At 41.6% G+C, this 27,455-nt stretch overlaps 1 protein-coding gene across 2 annotated transcripts in view, besides 1 other annotated feature; it reads left to right on the forward strand.

The window, feature by feature from the left end:
* dpr8 (defective proboscis extension response 8) overlaps positions 1–27,455 on the forward strand; it is a 140,126-nt gene that overhangs the window by 83,652 nt on the left and 29,019 nt on the right. For both annotated transcript variants that reach the window (NM_167408.2, NM_001298310.1), the window contains 2 exons: positions 2,329–2,444; positions 19,310–19,479. In NM_167408.2, coding sequence (NP_727781.1) covers positions 2,396–2,444; positions 19,310–19,479 — 219 coding nt within the window. In that variant the 5' untranslated portion in view covers positions 2,329–2,395. The remainder of the gene's footprint in view (positions 1–2,328; positions 2,445–19,309; positions 19,480–27,455) is intronic.
* Positions 10,494–15,191: a mobile genetic element.

Raw genomic sequence — 27,455 nt, forward strand, 5'->3', positions numbered from 1 at the left:
CGATGAAAAGCTCCGCTACTCAATGCCAATCTCCTGATGACTTATGACCACTTCTTTGTAATTTCTTGCTAACTCAAGCACTTTGCTCACCATGCCAATTAAGTTATAGAATAATATGGTGGCTCAAGTCTTTGGTGTTCTTCAAATGATTATCAAGATGCCAAGAATTCAGGTAAAAAAAAGTGTAACACAGAAGCCTAAAAATAGCTGCAATCATTAATATTGTCGGTCCAATCGGGTGGGAAAGTCCAAAGCGATCGGGATACAAAGGCCATACAAGTTCTTGAGGTGTCAAGCAGAAAAATCCTCATGATTTGGATTTACATTTGGATTGGGACAGATGGTTCCCTCTGGAACTACAAATGGTTCCCTCTGGAACTACATGGCTGACTAATTGTCGAGTGCTCCAAAGAAATTTATATGGACCAGCTAGTTTTATTAGGATTTCTAGGGCTCAAAAAATATTTTAAAACGGAAAGGGCTTGTTTGCCAAAGTTTGTTCATCTGCGTCGACGTTTAGATGGTTTAGAGCCCAAGAAGTGCAGGATTAACACAACCTCCCAGATCAACCTCCCAGATTTCTAATTTGCGTTAAATGAATTGTGTATGAAGGAATAGACAAGGACATTTGTATCCAAAACGATGCAATTCTCTCATCCAGCGGGATCGGTTACATCGATTTGAACTACGATATATCTTCGTAAATGCAATCGAATTTGAAGGTCAAGCGATCCTGTGACTATCTGTATCTGTTGGATGACAATTAGTTTATTATTATTTATTAGTTAATGTCTTAAAGGAAGAATGTTCAGTCCGTGTATGTATCTAGTATGATTATCTGTATGTGTGCGTCTGGATGTATGATCTGCTGCATGTACAGATTAGATTTGACCCCAAATGTTTGCCTTTGACAGGAGTCGGTCGGCTCCACCGTTTTGGTCCTTGACTGTGCTGGTTACTGGCCCTCTGGTTCGTGAACCCCTTTTTATTTGCATTTCGCAGCTTGCCTTTGTGCGCCTAATTAAGATGACCAACGACGATGCAAGCAGCCAGGACACGACAGGTCCTGCAGCTCCACAGCTGCATCCTTTGAGCCAAAAACTGCACAGTGGCTTCCCAGCTGAAGCGACTGACCCGGCTTATTATCTCATCTAATTTACGGGGCTTCCCCCCCCCCTCCCTCTCGACCGCTCGACAGTCGCTCGGCTAAATGAAATCAAGCCGTGTAATGAGCAAAAAACTTTCTAAAATGTGCCAATGCTCCCCGAGCAAGATGGAGTCCATAATTTTTTGTTAACGAAAGCACCAAAATTCCCCTGCTGCTCTAGCTTCGCTGCACTTAGAAAAAGAAAATGGAGTAAACTCATTATCAAAAATATGCCAATATATATTTTCATTACATTATTGCAATTTATTACAATTATTAGCAATATTTATTGCTTAAAGTATTTTTGATTTAGTTTTTCTGTATACGAGCATTTCATTGTTGTAAATGCGTAGTTTTGAACTAATCGTTCGTAATATATTCTAATGAAGATTAATGTTACTTGTAGTCAAAATTATGTCTTCAGCAAATTATTACTTTTTTTTGAAGAAGCTTGACTCTTTTTCGTCAACTGTATGTACTATATTTTAATAAAAACAATTGCGCGCATTGCGCTTCCATTTGTGAAGTGGGCAAAATTATTCAGGGAGCTGCGACAGAATCGCAAAAATTTTAATTGTCGCATGCCCTTGTTGTTGCTGCTGTTGTCGACACATCCTTTGCATCTACACACAGACACACACACACACACACACACTTTACTTTACAGAGCCCGGAGCTGCAGGATATCTGCTCTGCCGTGTGTCCTGGGCGATGTTAATGTGTCCATTGTGCTGGTTAACAAAACCAATTTGCCTTAGTGGATTTTTATGTTGCGCTTCGGTTTTGCAGTTCCGGGGCAACAACACTTTCGTCTGCGGTTTTCCCGGTTATGTTTGTTTGCTTGTTCGTCCATTTGTCAGTTTGTTTGTTTGCCGACTGCAGGATATTGCCGTTTTTGCTGTCTCAACTGGTTATGAACTTTCGGCCGTTGGTGGTAGTTCATGATTTGCTTTTAATTGCACTCCACCGCAGGGCTAATTTGTTCAAAATGCCAAGAAATGGGTTCTTTGGTCGTCTAATTTGGTTGTAAGAATACGAAATGCCATGCTGAAGTCTAATTAGCAATGTCACAATGCTTTAAATTGGTATTAACTTAAATAGGAAGAATATTATACCTTGATTCGACCAATATGAATAATTGCTTGTAAATGTATTTAATATTTATTTCATTCATTTTGCAGCTACCATAAACCGAATCACGTTCCTCACAAACAGACTTGGCCATACATAAGGTGTAGAAACACCACGATGTCGACACATTGGATCATTTTTCTAGGCATTTTGTGTCTGCTGGCAGGTGAGTTCGAGTATTTCTAGTTCGCACCGCCCTTTTTTTTTAGGCTCTTGAATATATATTGAGATGGCAATTCTTCGGGCAGGGCAATGAGGAAAAGGGACACCTGTTTCAGGATTTTGGAAGGGGCGTTTTCGAGACGCAGACGGCAGATGCCACGCCCCCTCCTTCGAGCGGAACACATCTCGTTTGCATGCGCGGCACGTAAAAACAATTTCGTTTCGTCTCGGGCATCCGCGACTGCAGCTTCATCAGCAGCATACCGTGCAGAAATTGTTTTAAATCATCTACTCCGCCATCTATTTTATAAGCTGAAATTTAAAATAACAAGCTGTAAGCGTGCTTTGATTATTGTGGGCGTGGCACGAAGGAAGGAATCGCAGCAGGACTCGAAATAGAAATGGAGATAAAATAAAGGCAGCAGCATTTCAGCGCATCGCAAATTGCAAATTGAGCAGAAAAGCATTCAGCTGACGACATTTACAGGAGAAGAAGGCGATTCGGATTGCCAACAGGCTATATTCCCGGTTTTTTGTGCAAGTATTCAGAAGATAGGAGGCCAACACACAATGCTCGTTAAAATATGAGTGGTTCCAATAGCGATTGATTGCATTTATATTAGAATTACATACCAGAAACCTTTCTTAGTTCTTCATTAATTTAAATCTAAATAAGATTTGAATAAATACGATAGTATTTTTAATTTTGGTGGCTACAGCCATTTTAAATGGCTTTTGGAGGTAGACAGCACCTTCGCCTTGAGGAAATTAATGTTCGAGTCAGAGGATGGCAATCAATAAAATGTCAACCAAGAAGAAATTGTTGGTCTGATTAAAGTCAGCTTAGCTGGAAATTCGTGCCTTTCTACTTCCGTGTCGAGTTAATTTGGTTCTTTTTGGGGAATTCTATCTGCTTCGCCCCTTTCAAAAAAGATCAAAGGTCGTACTTTTTTGTGAGGCAAATACTAGGCGCCTAATGACAAGCGCTAAATGGAAAGCAATCAATAATTTTGTGAGGCATTTCGGAAGGACACAAAAGCCGTAATGTAATCGTAGTGGTTGCATGGCAAACGTAAATTGAATACCAATTAAAGTTCGTTCGTGAGTTTTCCACGCTTTCAGATTAAACGAATTGGGTCATCGCTTTGGTGACCCCGTTAATAAAAAATATGAGACCCCGAATGGCGTGTATTTCATAAAATAAGTCCAAGTCAACAGGTTGATCATGCCGACAATTATAAGCTAAATGAAATTATAGTGAAACAAACGGAAACTATCTGAAAGTTGCTTCATTTTATTGTTTTTGTGTAACTTTTGTCAAAGAAAATGAAACTTTTGCGCTACTTTGAAAAGTATTTACTTATTATTAGCAGCACAAAATAATAAACTCTTAGTTATTAGTACATGGTTACTAGAAAGCAAAGTAAACATTTCGTAAATTAAAATGAAAGTGGTGCAAACCTGGTGACGCTAATGCAGTTTAAAGCTTCAACAAATAGCTCTCAACTTTGAGCATCATAAATTGCCAGTGATTTCCAAGTGTCGTAAGTCCTTGAATGCCAGCAAGAAGTCCCAGAAGTTCGAGTATTTTCCCACACCAACTAGGCCGCTCATCATAACCCTTGTCGGAATCTGGAGGAGACTCCTCGAGTGACATAAATCAGGGCAGGACCGCCGCCATTCCCACCACCTCCCAGCGCAACTCTATCAACATTACAATCTCATCTCGCCGCACTGTCCAACCGCAAGTTAAATAGTTTCGAGAACGGCCATTATATGGGATATATGGGTGAAATATGAAAAATGCCATCAAAATGCCGCGAAATGAACTCCCAACTCGACTGACTGACTAACCGAATGACTAACTGACTGACTGACTCGCTGGCTGACTGACTGACTGACTGAATGAATGACTTACTGACTCTCCGAATGAGTGACTTGGTGGAACTGAAAAGACGTCGGGCCATTTATAACCGGGATGGGTTTTGGCTTGGGTTAGATGGTGGGGTTCCGTGGGCCATGGGCCATGTTCCTCTGATGCGATAAGAATAATTGGAATGTCAGTTTAGATGCGCGCACGTAAAATGCGAACGCAAAGCGACACATACACACATCCATTGCCGCCCCTTTCACGCAGCGAGGGGCGTGGCAAGCTGCACATGTTGCAGAAAACACACGAAGAAAAATGTACCATCTACTCATTGTTTTTTTTTTACCATAAGTGTCACAAATATATTTTTCAATCTGTGCAGTATTAAATCAGAGTTTGTTTACAAGTTTTTAATATTATCTAATATAAGTTGTTAACTACAAAATTAAGTTCTATAAATTAGTTTTGATTTTTTTTATACTTATATGCATTTTTGAGTGTAAGTGCAGCAAATATAGCACAATAGTTGCAGCAACATCGCTGATTTTGCTGTTGCTGTTGCCGCTGTTGCTGTTGCTGTTGCCGCTGTTGCTGTTGCTGCTGCTGCTGATGTTGCTTCTGTGTCTGTCGTCGTCGTCGCCGGCGCACTTGGCTGAACAATGACATAAGTCTAATGACAAGCAGAACGACGATGACGACGATGGCCGAATGGCGAATGGCAAACGGCGACCGCAGAGCCACCGCCAGGAAAAAGGACGAGGGCGAGGAGCAGCAGGTCCTGTGGGGTGTTGCCTGCCAGCCAGAGCTCCAGCTGCTGTGATGACACTGACAACAATGACAACGCTGACATGACATGCCGGGACAAGAACTCGCACAAAAAAAAAAGCGATAAAATGTCGAAAAGAGCGGCATTTCAAGTTGGCCATAAAGAAGCTGTAATACCCTAAAGTATCCGAAAAAAGAAAACCGTGTACTGCTCTAGGTATTAAATTTTCAACGATCAATTACACGAAGACGTTGAAGTTCATCATATTTTCTGGCATAAAATGTATTTAATATGAGTTTTCTCTGTTTTTACCTAACAAAGCTGTTGTGTACATATGTATTGTATATATATTTCCCAATTTATTTTAGACAAATGCGACGCAATGAATTAAACGCCAAATATTTACAACTTCGTCTGGTCTATGTTGCATATAATTTCGCGTGATTGATCATCGATTTGAGGTATCCATGCCTCCGAAGTGTTCAGAAAGAAATCAAATTTGAACACAGTGTAGTGCCTCCGTGGGTGGCGTTGCACGAGTGGGTGGACAGCGGGTGGGCAGTCTAAGCATAAATTTAGCTGCATGCTGCGGTCAGCAATATGCGTCCATGATAAACGAGCTGGGATAGGGTTTTTCGTCCGGCGAGGAGGGCGGTTAGGAATTTCAGGGGCTGTCAGGACAGGACACCGAAAGAGAGAGAGAGAGAGAGAGGATGCAGTGGAGAGCTCAGGCAGCCAGCCGTGCCCATTTATCGTCCAAATTGAAATTGAAAATCAGGCAGGCGCAACGTGCATCGGGTGGCAGCAATTGTCCCACAACTTTGGCGGGCTGCAATCGGGCATCAGGATGCGTAAATTCCGAATCTCGAGAATCCTGCCAAAGCTGCTGCATCCGATGTCCACCATCGCTACCATCCACTTGAGTTCTGAATAACGGCGTCATGATTAGCTTGTTGCGCATGCGTTGCGGGCGTGTCCATTAGTCAGGGATCAGGAGATCCCGGAACTCGTCCTGTTGCTGACAGGATGTCCTCGAGGCGAGCATAAAATGGACAGCAGAAGGGTCGATACATTTGCCACATACAATAGGTTCCGTGCCACTCGTGTGCCTCGTTGCATGTTGCGTGTTGCTGCTGTTGCAGCTGTTTTCAATGTTGTTACCACTTCTGTTCCTCTTGTTACACAAACTTTTAACACTTCTATATAGCTAAATATCCAGAGTTGCCGCTGACTTTGCTCCCATTTCCATCATCATCATTGTTGCCACACTGCAATTATAGTTCTTCCCATTCCTGGTTGCTGTTCAACCGATATTTGTTGCTGCCGTGGCCATACATCATTTTTCTGCTTTTGCTGCTGCTGCGGCTGATGGGAGTTTTTCGAAAACATTGAAAACAAGTCAAAGAATCGTTTGTTTCTGTCGGCAAAAGTCATGAAAACTGTGAGTTATGTGTGTGTGTCGGGTAGGAAATGAAAAATTGAGGCAGACAAACTGTTGGAATGGTTAAAGACGCAAAGATGCAAACGGGGTGTCAGTCATTATTCTTGAAGTAACATATTCAAAATGAACCAATGTGCTTCAGTGTAAAATATATCAATATTTGTTTCATATTGTTTGCGGCAATTTGTATAACTATTTTTCAAGATAAAAAAATCAAGTATTTATTAGCATTCTAATCGTATGCACTTTTCTGTACTTGAGGGTGTGTAAATACCTTATTAAATTAAAATCTATCATAAATTCTTTATATATTTAATTTAATATTCGTTTTCCCAAACGTAACTTCGCTTTTTTTTTCACTTTGATGGCCAATTTTGGTAATATCTTGCTGTTCGCCCCCAACAAAAATAAAATGACCCGGAAATTATGAAAAGGAGCCAATTGAAAATGTAAAATTGCTGAACTTGGCACAAAACTCATTTGACATTCAAATGGCAGTTGGCGCGGGGAAAAACTGGGAGGGGGAAACACATTGAAAGGATATTGAGGGGGTGGCATTCTCACTCGATTTTCGCAAAAAAGTTAACGGCGAACTGCGACTTTTGGCTAGTTTCTTGTTCGGACCGTTGGCCACTTTTCCTACACACATATACATACTTTTTGCTTCCCTTTTTTTCTTCTTTTTTTTTTTTGATAAATGTCATGGGTTGATGGGCTGCCAGGGCCATTAGGCGACAGCCTCTCAGACCGGGTCAACAATATATTACACGCTTATATGCAAATGAGTTCAATTTCTGACCAACCGAAAAAGCATTATGGACTGCTGGACTTGACTGCGAATATTTGATGGTGGTGGTGGAGTTTTTACGATGGTATTGGTGTGTTGGTGGCTGAAGAAAATTGCCAAGTTAGTGAATTATAAAACGGCTGAGAGGCAGCTGCAGGAGCGGAAATGCCCGGCAAAAATTGAAAATCTATGCAAAGGGCAAAAAAGGGGCAGCAAATTGCTCGCCAGCAGTATGGATTTGAGCATTTTTTTTTTTTTTTTTGGGTGTGAGTGTGCTTTTCATATAGGGTGGCTTAAATTTGCATAAGAAACCCTAAAATAATCTTCCCCGTCGGCACGCTAGACTGACCAACTTTCATTCACCCAATATTAAATGGGAATTTGCTGGCAAAATACACATACTTCTTTTTCGTGTGTTCACCAGTTCAGAGCTGTGAAAAAATGTTGCATAATTTCTTAATTTTAATTGAATTAAAATTTTGAGTGACCATTTACTAGCTGCATTCGAGCAGTAAATTGGTCAACTTATGTCGTGCACCTTCGAGCTGATTTGCTCAAATTTGATTTATCTGTACCAATTTACTAATATTTTTTTTTTTTTTTTTTGCAAAAACTATTTCAATCAAAGACAAACTTTCAATTGCCAAGGCAAAGCGACTGCTTTCTGTACCGTTTGAATGCTAATCTTTGGGACCACGCCCCCAACACCCCAAACGCCCACACTTTTCTTGCATACAAAGGGAAAGCTAAAGCTCAGCATTAAAAAGTTTACGTACAAGTTTTTTGCAGTCACATTTTGCCATTGATATATATTTCATCTCCTGCTACTTTGGGCGCTCGTTTTTGTGCATTTTATCAGCATATCATGCTATTAACTTTTACATAAATGCCTATCAGCTGGCCCGACTCCTTGAGCTTTCCGCTTTTCCAACTGCTCCTGCTGCTGCTCCTTTTTCCGAATTATGCGGCAAGGCCTTGACTCATGTGTGCCTCAGGTGCACTGAGGAAAATGTTGTAGAATAGGAAATTCTTATATATTTATATAATTGAAACTAATGATGCATATATATGTTACTTTTAAAATAATTGTATATCCTAATAATATTTTTATTGCTCATTAAATACATTTTAAATAAAACTACTGTTCCCTGAGAAAACTTTAATTTCAATCTTGCAATTTCTATGTGCGAATCTCGATTTAAAAAATATATTTTCCTGTCTGCCAGCGCAACTCACATATCGGAAATGAAAGAGCTGGAAAAGCCGCGGATCTATGTATCTCGATGGGCAGACATTTAAGGCGGCGCGACATAGACGTCAAGGGTTTTGGCTGCGATAAGAAAGAGACATCTTTGAAGAAGAGGCACATGCGATGCGGAAGAGGAAGCAGCTGAAAAGGACGAAAAGGAGCCGGCGGCAGATGCCTAGCCCCGTTGACAATTTTATTTGCATACTTCTTGGCGCACAGGGCGACGGGACTTATGACGCATGACGGAAAGATTGCGCTCGCTTCGAGTGCCCCACACTTTTCCCTTCCCGCCAGATCTTCAGCATTTTCCCGGCCTTTGTTTGTTCGCTGGTGGTGGAAAAATTTCACTACGGCCGCAGTGTTAGTTTTTTTTTTCATCTCCCTGTTTCGGTTTATTTATTCTTATTTGGTTTTTGTTTTTTTTTTTGTGTTTTTTGGCGAGCAAACGCTTTCGTTGCGCTGCCAACTCAATTAAAGTGTCCCCACGGACACGGAGTAGTAGCAGTTTTTGGCAGTTTGGCATATATGCGCACACACAGGCACATATGCCATACGCCATACGCCATACGCCACATGCCACATGCCTCTCGAAGTGGCCGGAAATGCCCGCCAGAGTTGCCACAGTCACGAACGCACTGCACTTGATGCGTCGTCGACTTGGCTTAGTCGCTGACTTTTCGTGGAAACTCAAACTCCACGCCAAAGTTCTGTTCTGTGTTTTGTGTCCTGTGCTTTTGGTAATCCCGACGACCGGTGCAGCCGCACGTAGCACTCCACGTATGCTAATAAATTATTTTATTTGCTTTATAAACCATAAAATTGGCATGCCACATGACCACCCCCCTTTATCCGAGCATCCGCCTACGCTGGCAGCGCTTAAGTGCACACTTAGTCCGGCCCACACTGCGTATGATAAATGTTAAAAGCAATGGCCGAGCCGGCAAAACTCGGCGTTCACTGGACCACAGAGCCAGCCTTTTTCGGTTCTCGCATTTCGGCAGCATGATTTTTTTTTTTTGTTGTTTTTGTTGTTGTTTTTGATCTGAGACTGGGAGTGGATTTGCCATGTCCCAGTTTCGCAGTTTTCCAACGGCAGACAGCAACAGGTATGGGAATAAAAATGAATGAGATAGGGGGAAATGGGGGAAAAGCGCTCAAATCGCACGGCGGTAACATAAAAATGCCCGTTAAATTGAGCTTGGCAGAAAAAATGCGGAGGTAAAAGCGAAAAGCAAAAAAAAAAAAAAAAAAAAACCCACCAAAGGTGTATGCATATGCAATCGGCCTAGAATTGCAAAAGGGTTGAGAATTGGGAGTTGCGAGCTGAGAACTGAGGGCTGAGTGCCGGCAGACAATCATCGATTGAGGGCCTACAATGTGTTTGGGCATTAAGTCCATAGTTGATGCTTCAATCGCACATTTTTATGGCTCCGCCAGAGAGTTCAATAAAAAATTGCACAAATTTATTATACCATCAATAGTATGTGCCATATATATTTGGCGCGTTTTTTGCGCCGCATCGCAAGATTTTTTTTTTTTGCAAACCGAAATATACCGCGGGCTGCGTAAATAAAGAAATTACAATTATTAATTTGATATATAAATCTGATATAGGTACTATAAGTAATCGACGAGTTTTGCACTTTTTCATATGCAGATGAGGCCAAAGTTTTTTGCTTGAAAACATATTTTTTTCGGCTTATCCATCGGGAGTTTGACGGTCGAATAAGTGCTGATCTTTGCTGCAGTTGACTTTTTTGCGCATTTCGGCTTAAATATTTCCATGACATTGGATTAAGTCGGTGCAGTATGGCGATTTTTTTCTTAAATCATATTGCATATTATTATTAATTCGTTTTGCATTTATTCGTGTTTCTCAAATTTATGGACTTTTAAAATAAATTTTTTTTGAAGCAATTTATAATGTTTTATATTTTTTTTTTTTTTTTTTTTTTTTTATTTTACTTTGCTTTTATTTATTGAATCTTCTTGTATAAGAACTAACAATAAGTTTAAAAATCTTAACTATAACAAGTATTTTTTGAACAGTTGTATTATTTTTCCAACTGTTCTATGTTTAAACGGCCCTAATAATTTATTCGCTGGGTTGGTAGGTCCTTTCGCCGGAGACGGGAACGGCTGCTGAGCTGGATTAGACCTCGCGCTAGGTGGTTGGGGTGCGTGTGAAGCTTGCTATGGTATTTTTCCTTAAGTTCCGTGATTGCGTTGGTAACTGATGGGATATTTAAGTCTCTTTGGATGTTTTCACTCCGAACGTACCACGGTGCCCCAGTGATGGTTCTCAGAATCTTTGATTGTGCTCGCTGAATGATGTCAATATTGCTGTTGCTGGCATTGCCCCATAACTGTGAGCCATAGGTCCAGATTGGTTTCAATATAGAATTGTAGAGCAAGACCTTGTGATCTAGGCTGAGCGGAGAACCAGAGTTGATGAGCCAGTGTAAGTTGTTGGCTTTGAGTTTAAGTTGGGTTTTTTTGGCTTCAATGTGCCTGCGCCATGTGAGTCTTCTGTCTAGGTGTACTCCTAGGTACGTTACCTCGTCTGCTTTCGGGAGTGGTATGCTGTTCAACAAGAGCGGAGGACAGTCTTGTCTGTTTAGCGTAAACGTCACGTGCTTGCATTTTTGCTCGTTTACTTTTATTCGCCAGTCAGAGAGCCACTTCTCAATGTCGATGAGGTACAGTGCCAACTGTGCTGTAGCTTGGATAGGGGACCTTGAACGGCTAAGGATAGCTGTATCGTCGGCAAATGTGGATACCGTTAAGCGACTATTTGTAGGGATGTCGGCTGTATAGATGAGGTATAAGGTTGGCCCAAGAACGCTGCCTTGGGGGACTCCAGCCTCAATTGTATGAACAGTGGAAGTGGCAGTGTTGCACCGCACTGCAAACTTTCTGTCATAGAGGTAAGACTTTAGAAGTTTGTGTGTGCTTTCGGGTAGGGATGTTTTAATTTTAAACATTAGGCCGTCGAGCCAGACTTTGTCGAATGCTTGGGATACGTCTAAAAATACTGCTGTACAGTATTCGCGATATTCAAATGCAGTTCTTATTTCCGTTGTAATACGATTCACCTGTTCAATGGTTCCGTGGCTTTCGCGAAATCCAAATTGGTGGGCTGGGATTATATTGTGGTATATCAGATGTTGATTAAGTCGGATCAGCAGGCATTTTTCGAATAGTTTCGAAATGCATGAGAGTAGACTTATTGGTCTGTAAGATGAAGCGACTGTGTGGTTCTTACCAGGCTTTGGAATCATTATGATCTTCATCATCTTCCATCGTTGTGGAAAGTAACCAAGTTTGGTGATGGCATTAAAGAGCTTGGTTATGTAGCGAACTGCAGAATGTGGCAGCTGGATGATCATTTCCGGTGTTATAAGGTCGTAGCCGGGGGATTTTTTCGGGTTGAGATTGTCTTTGATTATTTTAGTTATTTCTTTAGGACGAAACACAATTGGGGTGTGTTGCTGATGGCGGTTTACGGGATAGGACGGTAGCGCGAATGTGCTAGTAGCCTGGTTTGGCGTGAACACATTTTGTAGGTGAGCGGCAAATGTGTTGGCTCTGTCTTCATCACTACGGGCCCAGCCACCTGATGAATTCCTTATCGGCAAAACGGTTTCAGTCGGTGGGCGAAGAGTTGTGTGGGCTCGCCACAGTGACTTTTGTTTTGTGCCTGTTGGTGTGAGTTGCTCTATGTATCGGCGCTGATCGTCGTCCTCTTCTTGTTTCAGAGCGTTGGCCAGTTTCCGTGTGGCTACTTTTAGCTTTTGTTTTGCAGTTGGGGATCTGGAAGATTGCCATTCTCTGCGTAAGCGACGTTTTACGTGGACGAGTTGCTCGATTTGTACGTTGGTCTTTTTTGAATTAATTGTATTATTTGTTATTTTGGGTGTTGCAGTAAGAGCTGCTGCAGTAAGGATGGATTGCAATGCACACGTGGAGCTCTCTATATCAGATTCAGTATTGAGTTTTGGGCTTAGCTCAATGTGTGAACTTATATATTTTTTATACCTGAGCCAGTTTGTTTTGCTAGAGGTCAATCTGGTTGGTGGTTTCACGTTTTCTGCGTATCGGCGGAGGTGAATTAGTACAGGCGAGTGATCAGATGAGAGATCCGGCAGACATTCAGCTTTAACCAAACTGCGGGAAATATTTTTCGTAACTGCGAAGTCGATCAGGTCTGGCAGCTTATTGAGGTCTGATGGCCAGTATGTAGGACTCCCGGGGGAAACATGGTCAAGTTTATTAGTGGCTTTTATTATCGTCTTATAAAGCTGTTTTCCTTTTGGGTTCACAAGTCGCGATCCCCAGTGAGTATGTTTAGCGTTGTAGTCGCCTGCTGCAATGAAGTGTGGCCCTAGTGCTTGGAAGAAATCCAGGAATTGAGCTTCTAATACTGTGAAACGGGGGGGGCAGTATACGGCCGCTAGTGTAAGGAGAGTGTTGTCATCCAGCTGAATGTTGATAGATGTGGCCTGAAGATGATTTTCCGCAAATTCTTTGTAAAAGTGGTGCTTCATACGGTTCCTTATGAGTATGGCGGTGCCACCGTGTGCTTTTCCGTCGGGATGATTTGTACCGTAGAAATGGTAGTCTCTTATTTGAAAATTGTATTTGCTTGTGAGATGAGTTTCCGAAAGAAGCATTACGTCGATATGCTTCTCATGTAGGAATTGAGCTAGCTCAAGTTTGCGCTGTGAAACGCCATTGGCGTTCCACGTAGCTATGCGTAAGGTAGCCATTATTTATTTGATTGTTGGGCTACAAGCATTTGTATCAAAAGGTTTTGATTACGCATCATGTCTTGAATGGTGGTCTTCATAAATGTCATAAATTCCATCATGCTCTGTTGTAAGGCTTGCATCATAGCTTCAGTTTTTGTTTCCTGCTGCGCAGCTGGGTGATAGTTTTGTTGTGTGTCTAATTTTGTGTGCACTTCATGTGGAGTTCGGGAGTTTTGGGTTGGAGGCGTCATACCTGATTTTAAAACGTTAGCAAATGTTGTCTTGTTAGTGTTGAATGTAGGCCAGGGAGCGAAACTAGCTGCTTTCGAGAAAATTACTTCAGGATTTGTCTCTGATGGTATCAGGGTAGCTGATCCTTGGTGTGCCCGCGCCGTGTTCATTCTTTTGTGAAGACGGATTTTCAGCTCTTTGTAGATTGGACAGCCTCTGTAGTTTGCTGTGTGATTGCCCCCACAGTTATTGCATTTTTTCTCGCATGCATTTTCTTTGTTAATTTGACACTGTTTGGAGTCGTGGAGATCTCCACAGACTACGCACACCGGGCGAAGTGTACAATATGACCTCGTGTGGCCATACTCTTGGCAGTTTGTACATTGTACAGGAGCGTTGCGTTTGTGCGGCTCTTCTACCGTGATCCTACGGTGCAAAAGGAGCTGGAGTTTGTAAATTGGGTGAACCTCGTTTTTTCTAGGAGGCTTGTTTTCTGGTTCAAGCTCAATCTTGAAGAGTGGTTGGGGCTGCCTGTTTCTGTTTTTGATATTGAACACGTTTTTGGCGTAAAATCCCTTTTCCTTTAGCGCCTCAGTTATCTCTTCGGGCGTAACATCAGACTCAATGCCCTTCAGGACTACTTGCAGGCCCTTGCTGCTTTTAAGCTGGTAGGTGTAGAAGCCTATTTTTTGTGCGGTAAAATAGTTTGTGACTTTTCTGTAGTCGTCCTCCGTTTTCGTCTGAAGTTTGATTTCGTTGATAGTACCTCTTACGAGGGGAATTATATGAAAGCTATCTTTCCCAATAAGGCCAATCAAAGTATTTACAAGACGGCTTGTGCTCTTCTCGCGGATGTATATTGGCGGAGGCTTTGTTTTCTTCGGTTCGATATCAACGGATCCCAGCGGCACGTCCTCAGCGGTATCTACCAGCAAGGCAAATCTGTTGGTATTTGCAGGGGCTACATTTTTGATCAAGGTAGAGTTGTCGCGTGTATTTTTCGGCTTGTTTCCCAAATCTGAATTTTCCGGGCTGAGCTTTCGCTTTATTGTAATGTAGCGGTCCATTCCAGTCTGCCAGGTCGACCCAGCTTTTTTGTTTACGTTTTCGTTTTGTTTTGCTGGCAGTGCAGCAGTACCGTTTATTGCTAGCGGTTTTGCTTTCGCTGACTTAGTCAGACCGTGAGCGGGTGCAGCCGATGACGAGGCAGAGCGGGCTGCCGGTCCCTCTCCAGCTGTTGTTGTTGGAGGTAGCGGGGCTTCTGTTGGAGCCAATAGAGCGGGAGAGCAGGAGCGCGCTCTTTCTTGATTTGTTGGTAGAAGAAGGTTTCCTGGGCTATGGGTTATTGACCGCTCGATGTCTGCGTTTGGGATTGTCGGTGAGACGTAGGAGAAGTACGCGTTGTTGCGCTGAATTGAGAGTCGGCGTTCGTCATGCTCGCGCTGACGCTGGGCGCGAGTGTCATTCTGACTCATAGTTTTATTATTTAAGATAACAATTCACTATGTATTTAAGCGATCTTGCATCGCATGGAGCGTCTCTTTCGCTTTCAGATTTTTTTATTTAGTTTATTTTATTTGGCGTTCACTTCACTCAAAACAACCGATTTTGTGCGGAGCACGATAAAAACGTCTTCACACGTCGGCGATCGAATTGTGTTTTATATGACAGATATTTTTAAGTATTCTGTGCAAATTACAATTCCATTCGGCAGGTTTTTAACCGAATGGAAATTAAACCGGTAAAAACATGATTGTAGTTTTAATAAAACATAAACAAGAGTCAAAAATATGTATTGAATATTTAAGGCATATTTTTATACACATTACTCGTAGAGTAAAAGGCTATACTAGATTCGTTGAAAATTCGTTCCATTTGAAGAGCCTTCGGCTAGTGGAAATTCTACAATGGTATGTTTGGAAAAATTCATATGCCAAGTGGGGGCTTAATCAAGTTGCTCAAATGTCAGCGGGCATTAAGGCAGTTGCTCCGGATTCTTGACTTCATCCTCGTTCCTGTCCCTGTCCACCGCCATCACTTTTGTTATCCTGGCAATTGACAACTTAACGATGCCTCGGCTGTTCTGCTCCTTGAATGGCATGCTCAAAACATTATCACGCACAGCGGGACAAGTCGTTGGATACCAGAATGTTGGCATAGGAGTGGGTATGTCGGGTATATGTCGGTGTGTATGGTGTGTAAAAAAATCATAAAAATGCAAAAGACAAAGGACATGTGATTGCTGGGCGCACCGTGTCCTTTCGCCCCCGTCTGAATATGTGTGTTTAATAAAAAAATTATGAGCTTCAATTACGCAGGAGCGGAGCAGAGGAGCTCCTCCGACAGTTTGAGTTTGAGGCGCCGCAGCGAGTGCATAAAACGCTGAACAAATAACAGCAGCCAGGATAAGAGGGCCATGTGTGCAAGTGTATGTGTTTGCATAACATAATTCTTTCTGGCAAAGCTATAAACCCAAAACGAGGACGTGTCACGAGGACGGGAATGAGAATGAGCTGGGTCCTCTCACTTTTTACCTAAGTAAGCAACGCTGTGCCAAAAGAATACCAAGCTGGAAGTGAAAAAATGTGTAAGGCACTTTGGGTTACCCACTATATGTGGCAAGTTATATGGAGATATTATTTGTGAGAGTAATTCAATTCTATTCAAATACTTTAAATACTTTATCATATGAATAGATTCTATTTTAAAAATTCTAAATATACAACTTTTTTTTTAATAAACTAATAAGCCTATGTAAAGAACAATGCGAAATACTGGATGATCCTTCACATCACTGCTGTTGGGTTATATCTCTGAGGGTGTGAGTGTGCCAAGAAGAGTGTGAGTGTTGAGTGTGAGTGTGAGTGCGCGGTAGAGACGTGCATGTGAATGGTGGCCATAAATCAGCTGGCGACAGCCAAGGGTAGCCAGGATCAGGGGGCTGGGAGTGTGCGAGTGTGTCACCCCAGAGGACTGACGCTTCGCCTTTAATTGGCTGGCAGCCACCAAGGGCCTTGGGCAGCCCACCCCACCCACAAGTCAGCCACAAGCCACCCAAACCAAGCACCAAGCCCCTGCTCATCAGCATAATCGTCGGTGTAATCGTGGCGCAAAAATGTTCTCGCACCTACAACACCTACGCTTCAAAATAGAAAAGTGCCAACGGCTCACGAATCATGGATGCCAAAAATGGCACTTAACACTTAGCAAATGTCCCTGCCATTTTGGGGCGGCCATTTTCCTCCGCTTCGTTTCATTCCGTTCCGTTTCGCTTCCGTTTCCGTTTTTATTTCCCCTCGTTTCCACTAAGCTTGGGGTTTTTCAGTTTTGAATGCAATTGCGTGATTTGAGTGCTTAGAAAAGTGTATGTACAAGTTGTTATTATGATTTCAAATAACTTATTATTCTAATAATAAATACGTCAAAATTATCCAAGGTTAACCAGTTATATTCCTAAAATGTTTTCATAATGCTGATTTTTTCACTTTTCTTCGAGTTATAACTTAGAAGTCACAGATTGTATTCGTACAGAGGCAGATTTATCCGCCTGGCACTTGACTTGAAATTTTTTTAGTGCTCGCGATATCATTTCAGCTTCTTTGCGCATTTCTTGGGTGCTTGCAAAATGCTTCCGATTCAAGCTAATCTGCCGACAGCCAGTGCGCAGTCATGTCTGTTGCAAGTCGCAGGTTGCACATTGCACATTGCACATTGCAGGTTGCAGGTGTCTGATCTCAGAGTTCGGATCTTGGGTTTCAGGTTGCTGATACCTGGCTGTTGGCAGCACATTGAAACTGGCACGGTGGCGTTTCGAAGACGTCCAGTTGGCAGGATGTGCACCACTTATTTGTCCATGGATGGCGGAGTCGGTATAAATGTGTGTGTGTGTGGCTTCAGCTGAAACTGTGAAACTTATCTGTATCTGGCCAGCCCCAATTTGCTACTTGGGGGCATTTATCGGTGAAGACACCAGTTACCAATTCCCCCTCACCCAAGTCCACCAAACCAGCGAATATTCGCACCAAAGAGTACAGCATGTTACATAAACTGCTTACAGAACAACAAACAAGCTACTGGGCATATAATATGGGCGTTTATCATTTAATTAATTGCCTTTCGGAGCCATTTTCATTAAGTAATTTTCGCCTTTCGCTGTTGTTTGCTCTTCCCCACCATTCTTCCATCCCTTCTACTTTTGTTTTTTTTTTTTTTCGTCTATTCTTTCTTTGTTGCACTTGCCTTGAAGGGAAAAGCTGTGGGAAAATTCACGAGAGCGGAGAGGCAACAGCTGTGGAATGTAGCCAGCTTGTATGTGTACTTATTGGAGTTGCACGGAAAAAAATAGTTTATCAAATTGATATATCTTAAAATGTTTCTATTTTACAGAATAGAATATAGAATATGGCCTCTGATAAATGTGTTGCCTTTTAAAAGGCTATCAATGCAAAAGATTTTCAAAAAACTATTGTGAAATACATTCACATTTTCTTGAATCCAATAACATCCATTTTTCGGTGCTAGTGCTTCTAACATGAATTCTATATTCGTTATTTCGATTTATATACACAAAAGATTTTGACAAATTAATATGAAAACAAAGGCATCGATTGCTTTTTTATATATTATTTCTTTTGTGTATATTTATACATATATCATATATATACATGTGTGTGTAGGTCCTGCAGAGTCCTGCTTAAGTGTGAGTGTGTTTGGAAGTTGGGAGTGTGTAGAGCAGGGTAGCCGGCTTTCGATCGGCTCCAAATTGCCACTCGTTGTAAAGTGGCAATTAACGCCACATGACGCTGTCAACAAATGGCCCTGGCTAGGCATTACACACCCACATTCACATTCACATCTCCACCCACAGCGAAGCACGCAGACCATCAAACACTCCCACACACACTCACACACATATACACACACACACGTATTGATGATATGTGGAGCACTTACAACACTTGTTAAGTGCATTTTGCAATGCCCCCCTTGCTGTTTTTTTTTTTGAGTACAAGAAATAAGTTGAGGGTAGGAGAGCTCACGGTGTTCGGCCAGGGGGCCTCGAATGTACTAATTTTTAAATTATTACCTGAGACACGACAGCAACACGAATGCATTTCTCAGAAAAACATACAGGTGCGCCCAGGTGCAAAAAACTTAGGAAAGGAATAAAATCCGATAACAAAGCCATTTTCCACCCCCTTCCACAGCCACGCCCACCTGTCATTTCGAGTCATTAGAAGGCTGGGATTTTGGGGGTGAGAAATTGTATGGTGGGGGGGGGGGGAGAGACTTGCCTTCTAATTCTGTACATAAGCCTGACAGGGCTGTCAGGTGATTTAGCAGGTCGTAACTAGTATTATTATGTAACTCAAAACCATGGCTGGTTTAGTAGTTAATTGTGGAGCAGTTAGTCGGAAAATAAGTAAGTGGATACTTGCAAAACAAAGCAGCAAGAAATAATTTTACTCTTTCCTGTTCTACCATTATCATTATCAATCTTTTCAAAGCCCGTAAAGCCTAAATCCCTTTTTTATTATGTGAAAAATGACTAAAAGATGCACCGAACTTTTGTGACCAATAAATGGAATTGAATTAAGTCAGAAAACAATTCACAGCAATCGTTACACTGCCAAAAGAATTGTTAGAATGTATGTATATATAACATCAGTATATTAGATCTGCCAATATTAGCGCATACTCTTCAAGGCTTTTCCTTCTTACCATTTAACTACTTTATGACCACACTAAATGCTGTTATCCCAATCATTTTTCAGGCTGCACGGACGGCGCCTCGAAGCGCTTCTTCACAGACTTCCTGCAGGACCTGCCAACGCCCGGAACCGGAGGACCCACTTTCGACACGACCATTGGCACGAACATCACAGGACTCGTTGGCAAGACGGTGAAGCTGACCTGCCGCGTTAAGAATTTGGGCAATCGCACGGTGAGTACGCACCAAAATGTTGGGGGCAGGGAGGCGGAGCGTGGGGATGCGGCAAGTGGAAGCTGTGCATAATAATTTCAAAGTACTTGACCAAAAAAGGAATGAGAGAATAAAAAAGTAAAAGTTTCGCAGCGCAAACTTGTCAAAAGGCGTTACGCTTGACAGGGCGGCGAGTGCTGCTGCTGCTGTTGCAGTGGCTGTTGCAGCGGCAGCTGCAGCTGTAGCATGCCACGCCCCCCCCCCCCAACGTCTCTTTGCACCATCCCCCGCAACGCCACCTTTCTGGGAGGAGGCGTGGCTGTAGAAGGCAGCTGTCGCCTGTCGTTTTTGGCTGCGGATTTTAGCCTGGCCCTCCGGGCTCTGAGTGAAAAGTTGTAAGCTGCTACGCAACACCCTCCGCCGTCCGCTTTTCATTATGAAAATGCAGCTGGAAAATGCAGTTGCATTTGCTGCGCTGTTGTTGCTGTTGCAGCTGTTAAACAATTAGCAAATTAAACTTTGAACTTTCAACTCTGGCAGCCGGCGAGCGAAATCGGAAAAACAATGCGAGTAACAAAGCCGTGGCGAATGTTCTTCTGTTTCGCTCCGTTCAGTTCATTTTAGTTGAATTTAGTTTGTCGGTGCTGGTACAACGCTGCGTATGAGTGACGTGGATGCCGTGGTTGCCGCAAACGAGTCCCCCGCCTTTTAGCAAGTTTCCTCCTCAAGTGTCGCGCGGCCATAAAACTTTCAAAATTTTTACGCTCCGCTGGCTTATTAGGTGAGTGGTAAGTCCAGCAAGTTCGAGTCCTGCCCTGCCCTGCCCCTCGGCTCACCTCCTAAAAGCCTCAAAAGCAAAAAAATACAAAAAAAAAAAAAGAAAACAAAAACCAAAAAACAAAAAGTTTTCGCCGCTCGCTTCCCGTTTTAATTTCAGTTTGACAAAGTGAATGAATGACTTGAAGCTCGAGTTTCGCTCACAGCTCTCTTATTTTATTTCTATTTTGGGTAGAAAAAGCGGTCCCGGTTGCAAAACTCGGACTGAGTGTGGTATTCTGTCAAACGGCGGTTATGAACGCGTCCAGCTAATTACGAGTCCTCAGCAAACAACCGCCAATTAAGTACACTTTCCTCGTAATATCAATTATTCCTCTGAGAAACTATCGGATTGCACCGTTGGAAAAGAATATTGTATAGCCTAGGAAGATATCACATCAAAACCGATTCGGTTGCTGTCCAAATGTGTTTCTCATTTCTCCTCTAGTTGTTGCCAAAACTTGCTATATATTATTTTCACTACAAATCACACTGAGATGCATTATGATTAGTTGGTGCGAGCGCTTTCATTTATTTTATTCAAATTTCAGTCAGCCCAAATACAACTAAAAGCTTACACCAATTTGAAGATTTTAAATTATTGCAAGTTTTGGGGAAATTGTAATTTTTTATTATATAAAAATGCGTAAAATGGCCAAAAAAGTTTACTTTAGGCTACCAAAAAATTATAAGGGTCTTTGAATTGGCAAAAAGCTGCAAAAAAAAGTTGTTCTTTTGCCTGTATGTCCATTTTTACTCAAGTTATGATTAAAGAAGCCATCTTAGAATTCAAAATTTTGGTAATAGTCTTTTTTGTCATTTTCCGTCTAAAAATAATCAGTTTTTTCTTCATAAAATTGGAAAAAATGGTCCTAAAATGGAATGTCATACCTCGTTGAGATCGGTATTCAATTTCCAATCTATCTGGATTCTAACTTTAAAATATAAATTTTTTGCCATTTTTTGAAAAATTTAATGATGTTATCCCTTATAAAAAATGCGAAAAATTACCCAAAAATTATTTTACTTTAGGCTCCCAAAAAACTTATAGCATCATTAGCATTGGTAATTAGCAGTACAAAAATATTATTCTTTTAGCTATGTATCAATTTTTAGTCAAGTTATGATCAAACAACTGATCTTATAAATATTGTATATCAATTTTTTGGCCAAAGCGCTTGTCGCATTTTGAGTCTAAAAATAATAAGCTTTTAAAATTGGAATACAAAATAGTGGTCCAAAAATGAAATGCCGAGCTCTTTATGAAATTCCTCATCTACTTGGATGTCAATTTTAAAATTTCCATTTTTCTTGCCAAATGCAAAAAATTAGCAAAGGTTTGAATTACGGTCAACAAAGAGTTGAATCGATTACTCCTTCATTAAGCCGAAATATCCTTTTCATTACTTAGCAGTATTTACACTTACAAGTAGTTTATGCTACCTGACTGGCATAAATCCCGATTTCATGGGAGACTTGATATTTTCTCTTCCCAAATTTTCACATAGTTATACATACATATGTACTCGTATAATGTGCCAAAATCCCAACGTGATGTATGCATTTGTGCGTTGGTCATCGAAGCTGATGAGCTGGCTAAATACTGTGTAATTAATCACTAGCCGAGCAGCCTGCCATTTATTACTCGCCAGTCGCCCATTCCTTGGATATCAGTTGATTTCCTCCCAGACGCCTAATTACTCAGAAGATGTTAGTTCATGAATTATACCCGCCACAGAGTGTACAACTTCCATTTTCAGAGAGGTCCTGTGGCGTGCAGCTTGCACATGTCCCTTAATGGCAACAATTTTCCATGCGATTTAACAATTTTCGAAAGCGTTTTTATGCCAAACAATAAATGGCGCCATCAAGTATGCGGCGCAGTTTTTTCGCTTCCTTCCGATGAGAAAGGTTCTCGCATCAAATAATTTATACAGCTTCTTAGAGAATAATTTATCGAATATGTTCGATTATTGTCGTTAAATACTTCTATCATATTCGCTACAAAATATCTAAGATGCAGAGCTCACAAAGTTGAATTCCTTTTGAGCAACAACTGAAGTTGTCGCTCTAAGATGTCCTAATTAACATATGTACACCATCATTTAAGAAACCTCGCATAATACCAAGGGAAATCGGCATATTTTCAACGCATCCTTTGTAGTAGGCCAATTCCTGCGAGGCTCAGTATTCGAAATGCCTCGGAAAACGGGCGACATTAAAATTTCTCTTTGCAATTCATTAGCAAACGCGATTTGGCGGCTGCCGAGTGTTTATTAACAAAGCCTCCACTTAACTTTGCGTGGGTGGTTTTTGATGGGTGGTGTCTGGTTGGCTGGGTGGTTGGGTGGTTTGATTTGTGGCGCCAACTGAAGGAGCATGTCATTTGTGGTCTTCGAGAGGCGGCGACCGCAAGTCAGGGCTTCTTCGACACCGCAGAATGCCAATGGCTGCAGATGGGGAATTACACGGTGGAGCAGCTGGAGGAGGTGAAGACGGGGTCTTTAATGGGTGCTCCAAATTCTCAATGCATGTAGTTCATTAGTGTGTAATTGTGAGGGTGTGTGAGTGTACGTACGTGTGTGTATGGAATGCGCATCGATTTGCATCAATTGAATTGTCAATGCCCTGAGCAATGACCGCAGCCACAGAAGGAACAACGACAACGACATCGTGACCATGATGACTGAGGAGCCCAGTGGCCAGGTTACAGTGACCAAAACCACAGCACTACCAAGTTTCCTTCTGGTTACCAGCTGGTTTTTTTTCGGAATGGAAATATGGCAATTAAAACAGGCAGAGAGCAATTAAAAACAGATTACAAGGAAAATTATAGCACCGAAACCTTTCTCATACTCAAGGATATAATACTAATATGAACCTTAGAACTAACCATGTTGTTATAATTACATTTTATATTAATTACTTGCTCCTTCTTTTTCATTTGTTGTTGTACTATAGGAGAAGATAATTCCAATATATTGGCTTTAAAGTCCACTGTGCACAGGGGTTTCCTTTTTTGGGTGCTGGTGGGTGCGATGTGGCCCTCGTTCATTTCTGTGCAACTGCAATTGAAATTGTTGCGGTTGATTTTACAAGTAAATTGTCACTGCCAGTTGTAACACAACCGAGTTCCACTTTCCACTTTCCACGAACCCAAAAACCCCCTGGACTCAGCCTTTGGCCACCGAAACAATTGAAAATGCAATTTAGCGTGTGAGGTTTCGCTGCGCCTCGTCCTTTTCCGTTTGGTTTGTTGGTTGTTCCGCTGGGTCCTTCGATCCTTTTTTCTCGATTTTTCTCGTTTGGTACCCCCATATCCAATCTTTGGCCTTTTGTTTTCCGAATGGACACCGCAGCGGGTCCATCACCTGCGCCCTCCAATTTTCCCCTGCCTTCCTCTGAGGTGGCAGGAACAGCGATTTTGATGCGTTTTCGTTTCGCTTTCATATGTGGGAAAAAAGGACCAACTGTAGGTCAGGTCAGGGGACACAGGAAAACAGAATGGAACTTTCGGGCTATAATAAATGTATATTAAACATCATAAGATAATACGATTTTTTTTTAGAGTTTTTTCGGGCTCAAAATTAATCTTTCAAACTACTCTTAAGTTTTTAGCATTTTCAAAGATATAGCTTTGAAATATTTTTCTGTTCCCTGTGAAAAAGTTGTCTTTGTTTTTGCACTTTTTTTTCCTATTTTTTTCGCCAAAGTCAGAGCTTTTTTCCACGCAAAGAAAAAATTTAAAAAATAGCGTTTATACTTTTCGTTCTTTCTTTTAGGCAGCTGTATATTTGTGGGCGTGTTTGTGTGTGTGTGCGATTGCCACGCCCACTCGCTTTTTGCTTGCCTTGACTGTCTGTCTGTTTGTTTAACGGTTCAGGACTAAAAGCAGCTCCACGAGCCACAGAATCCTAAAGAGTAATAAAGGAGAACTTTTTGCTTTGCGCGAAAAAAAAATATATATTAAAAAGTGTCAACCGAATGACCTCGCTTTTCACTCTGCCCGCCAAAAATTCACTATCCCCCCATCTCTTTGTGCCAAAAGGAGAATTCGTAGTGCATTCATTAAATTAGTTTTAATTTTCGCTAAGAAAAAAAAAACCGGGCATTCATTAAAAAATCACTTTTCTGGGGTTGCGAAAGTTTTGGGGCGGCTCTTCTAAGGGGAAATCGCTTTAAACACGTCAATTGCCACGCCCATTTGACCACGCCCGATGGGTCGCCGCCCCTAAATCAGATATCAAAATGTATGTTTGCATAGCGAAAAGAAATCACATTCTCCTTCCGTTGTAAGCGTGTGTTGTCATCGCATTATATAAGGAGTCGTCAGTGGGCGAAAGTAGGCGTGGCACCCTGCTGGCTAAAAGCAAATCAATCAAAGGAAATGTTTAATATTTTTCGCTATCCGCTTCACGGGGCGCGTTGACATAAAATACATCTGAGGGGAAAGGCTGAACTGAACTGAACTGAACTGAACTGGGAAAGTCAAAAGGAGAAAGTCGAAAAGCTGAGCGACTATCATGGCAGCCGGAAAATCGAAAAAGAAGTCGGGAAAAACGCAGGCGGCAACAACAATTGTCTGCCTTTGTGTCAGCTGTCAATTTTCCAGCATTTACTTAGCTGGCAGGGGCAACGCGGTGAAAATGTCGTGGAAAATGTCTCTGCACATGCGGGTACAAAGGAAAATCAGCTAATGATCACAAGTGTGCTTACCCTATCCCATCAGAAAATTTCTGTGCCTTCAATGAAAGGTTTACACGAGGAGATACCTAGGTGTGTTGTTCCAATTAGTTGCAATTATAAAATGAATATCACTTATTTTGAAAGTCAGTCATGGAAAATCTTATCAAAACTCTATTTATTTCTGATAATATAACTTTAACTAAGGCAACAAAAGCATTTGTACGAAAAATATGTTTACCTATGATTTTAACTTGTGCTTTTCTCTAGTTCTCTGATATTGAGCCCACTGCACACAGCAAGATAAATAAAACAACTAATGAATATGCAAATGTTCAATACATTTCCCATTTTCCTAATGTATTTTTCCCGAGAAAGAGCGGCAAACAATAAACCCAATAAAATATAACAAATTGCTCCGGCTGCGGCAATTAGATTCGGTTGTGAGCTGGGCTCTTTTTTTTTTTTTTTGACAGGGTTGCCAGGTGACATATGTATGCAGATACACATATAGCACCCATCCGAATCGTTTATCTTCGTCAATGGTTTCTGATTTATGTGCCCGGCGATTGCTTCACCTTGCGAGTATATGTATCCTGTATATCCCATTTCTTCCTTTAGGCACTTTCACCCCGCTAATGTGCCGGGTCAAAGGTTGAGACGCGGCCATTCCGGCATTTAAATACAATTTCCCTGCCCCGCAGCTTAAACAAAAAAAAAAAGAAAACAAAAAAATAAAATAAGCGAAATTGCGTTACGTGCCAGGTTCCAAGACACGTGGATGTTGAAGAGATGAAGGGATGATGGGGCAAGGGCAGTGGTCCCCAGCTTATTATTATTATTTCATCTTGCTGTTGTTGTTGCCCAGGCAATTTCATTCAATTTCGCTTACGAATTTTCGACGCCCCCGGCAATTGAAGCCGGAAAACAAGTCAGCGAAAGGGGGAAAGGGGCAAACAACAAGGGGATAACAACCACCTGCCGGAAAGAACCGAACGCCCCATTCCAATCACCTGAAACAGTGTGGGGACAGTCAGAAGACCCGCCCATCGTTTAGCTCGTTAGGATCGGACACTTGCGGTTTATGAAAAGCTGTTGCCAGCGCATCCTGGAACGTGTCCTGCGAGTGTCATTAGCAGAGCACGCGGCAAATCAAACAATTCTGGCATCCTGCTATTCTGGTTAACCATAAATTTTCAGCCAGCCCGTTGAGCGATGTGCCATTGATGGCCTTCTTATGCTAATTTCCGTGAAATTTTCATATTTATATTTCGTTGGAAACTTTTTATGGGCCAGCGCCGCAAAAGACAAAGACAATTTGGGTGACCGATGAGTCGTATGAGTAATATTTTGCGTGTCTCTATGAAAAATTCATGCGACTTGCAATCGCTCACCTCGTTTCTCCTTTCTTTTGCTATATATATATATACTATATAAATTTCCATCTTCGCAGCCAGCTGGCTGGCAATGGAAAAACGTTTTTGCAACAGAATAATAAATTATTCAAAATGCAAAACGTTGCGTATGAGTGATTTAAGGCAAATACAAATACTATATGTATATGTATCCACTTACATAGACACATTCGCAAATATATTCGCATCGAAAAATGCGTAACCATATGTGATATGTATGAGCTATATTCTGAACAGGTAAGAAGGCCACGCCCATCCATCTATATCCGCCCACTTTGAAGGCTATTTCGATATCTTTGCATATTTATTGGCTTTCAGCATACCATGTGCACCACCTCCTTTTATGTTAGCTTTGTCTTGCTTACTTTTTATTAGCATACTTGGCTTCGAATCGAAATGGGTAAACTGGATCGAGGGTCAGCGGGAGTAACCGATTGGGGAAAGTGTGGAATGTGGGGAAAGTGCCCCAAATGACCACTTTCTAAATGGTCTGTGCAAAGAGATAATGGTCCTAAATATTGAGTGTTCTTCTGTGCGTTCTTACATTAAATTTGAGTCCTGTCGTCCAAGTCAATAAATCCAATTGCAATGTGTTTGAAACTGATTTGAAATTGAAACGTATATTGGTATCGAATGAAATCTATCCATTTCCATGTGATCATTATCTCCTGCTTTTGAACACTTGGAACTAAATAAAGGTTTTAATTTCCAATTTCCTTGCCAATTACTTACTATAACTGATATCCAATTAGTATTTAATGCTGCTTGTGCCGGGTTGTGCCAATGATGTTGAAATGTTAATGTTATTCAATTTCATCTTAAGTTCTCGTAAGTTCTCGTTATTCCCCTAAGCAATAAATCCTTTAACTATTTTGATAGTTTGAAATCAACAGCTTACAAAGTTCTGATTTCCAGTACAAAGTGCTCAAGAAGCCAATAGGGGAAAACGCCACCTATCGCAAATTTATCGATGTCAAGCCGCCCATTGAGTTAAGACTCGCAATCAATCATCCTTAAACACATCTCTCGATTCAGGTCCAATCGACTGCCAGCCATCTTGCCAATCAGGCTCAAACAAAATCT

Source organism: Drosophila melanogaster, chromosome X (assembly GCF_000001215.4).
Source record: "Drosophila melanogaster chromosome X".
NCBI classification, from domain to species: domain Eukaryota; kingdom Metazoa; phylum Arthropoda; class Insecta; order Diptera; family Drosophilidae; genus Drosophila; species Drosophila melanogaster.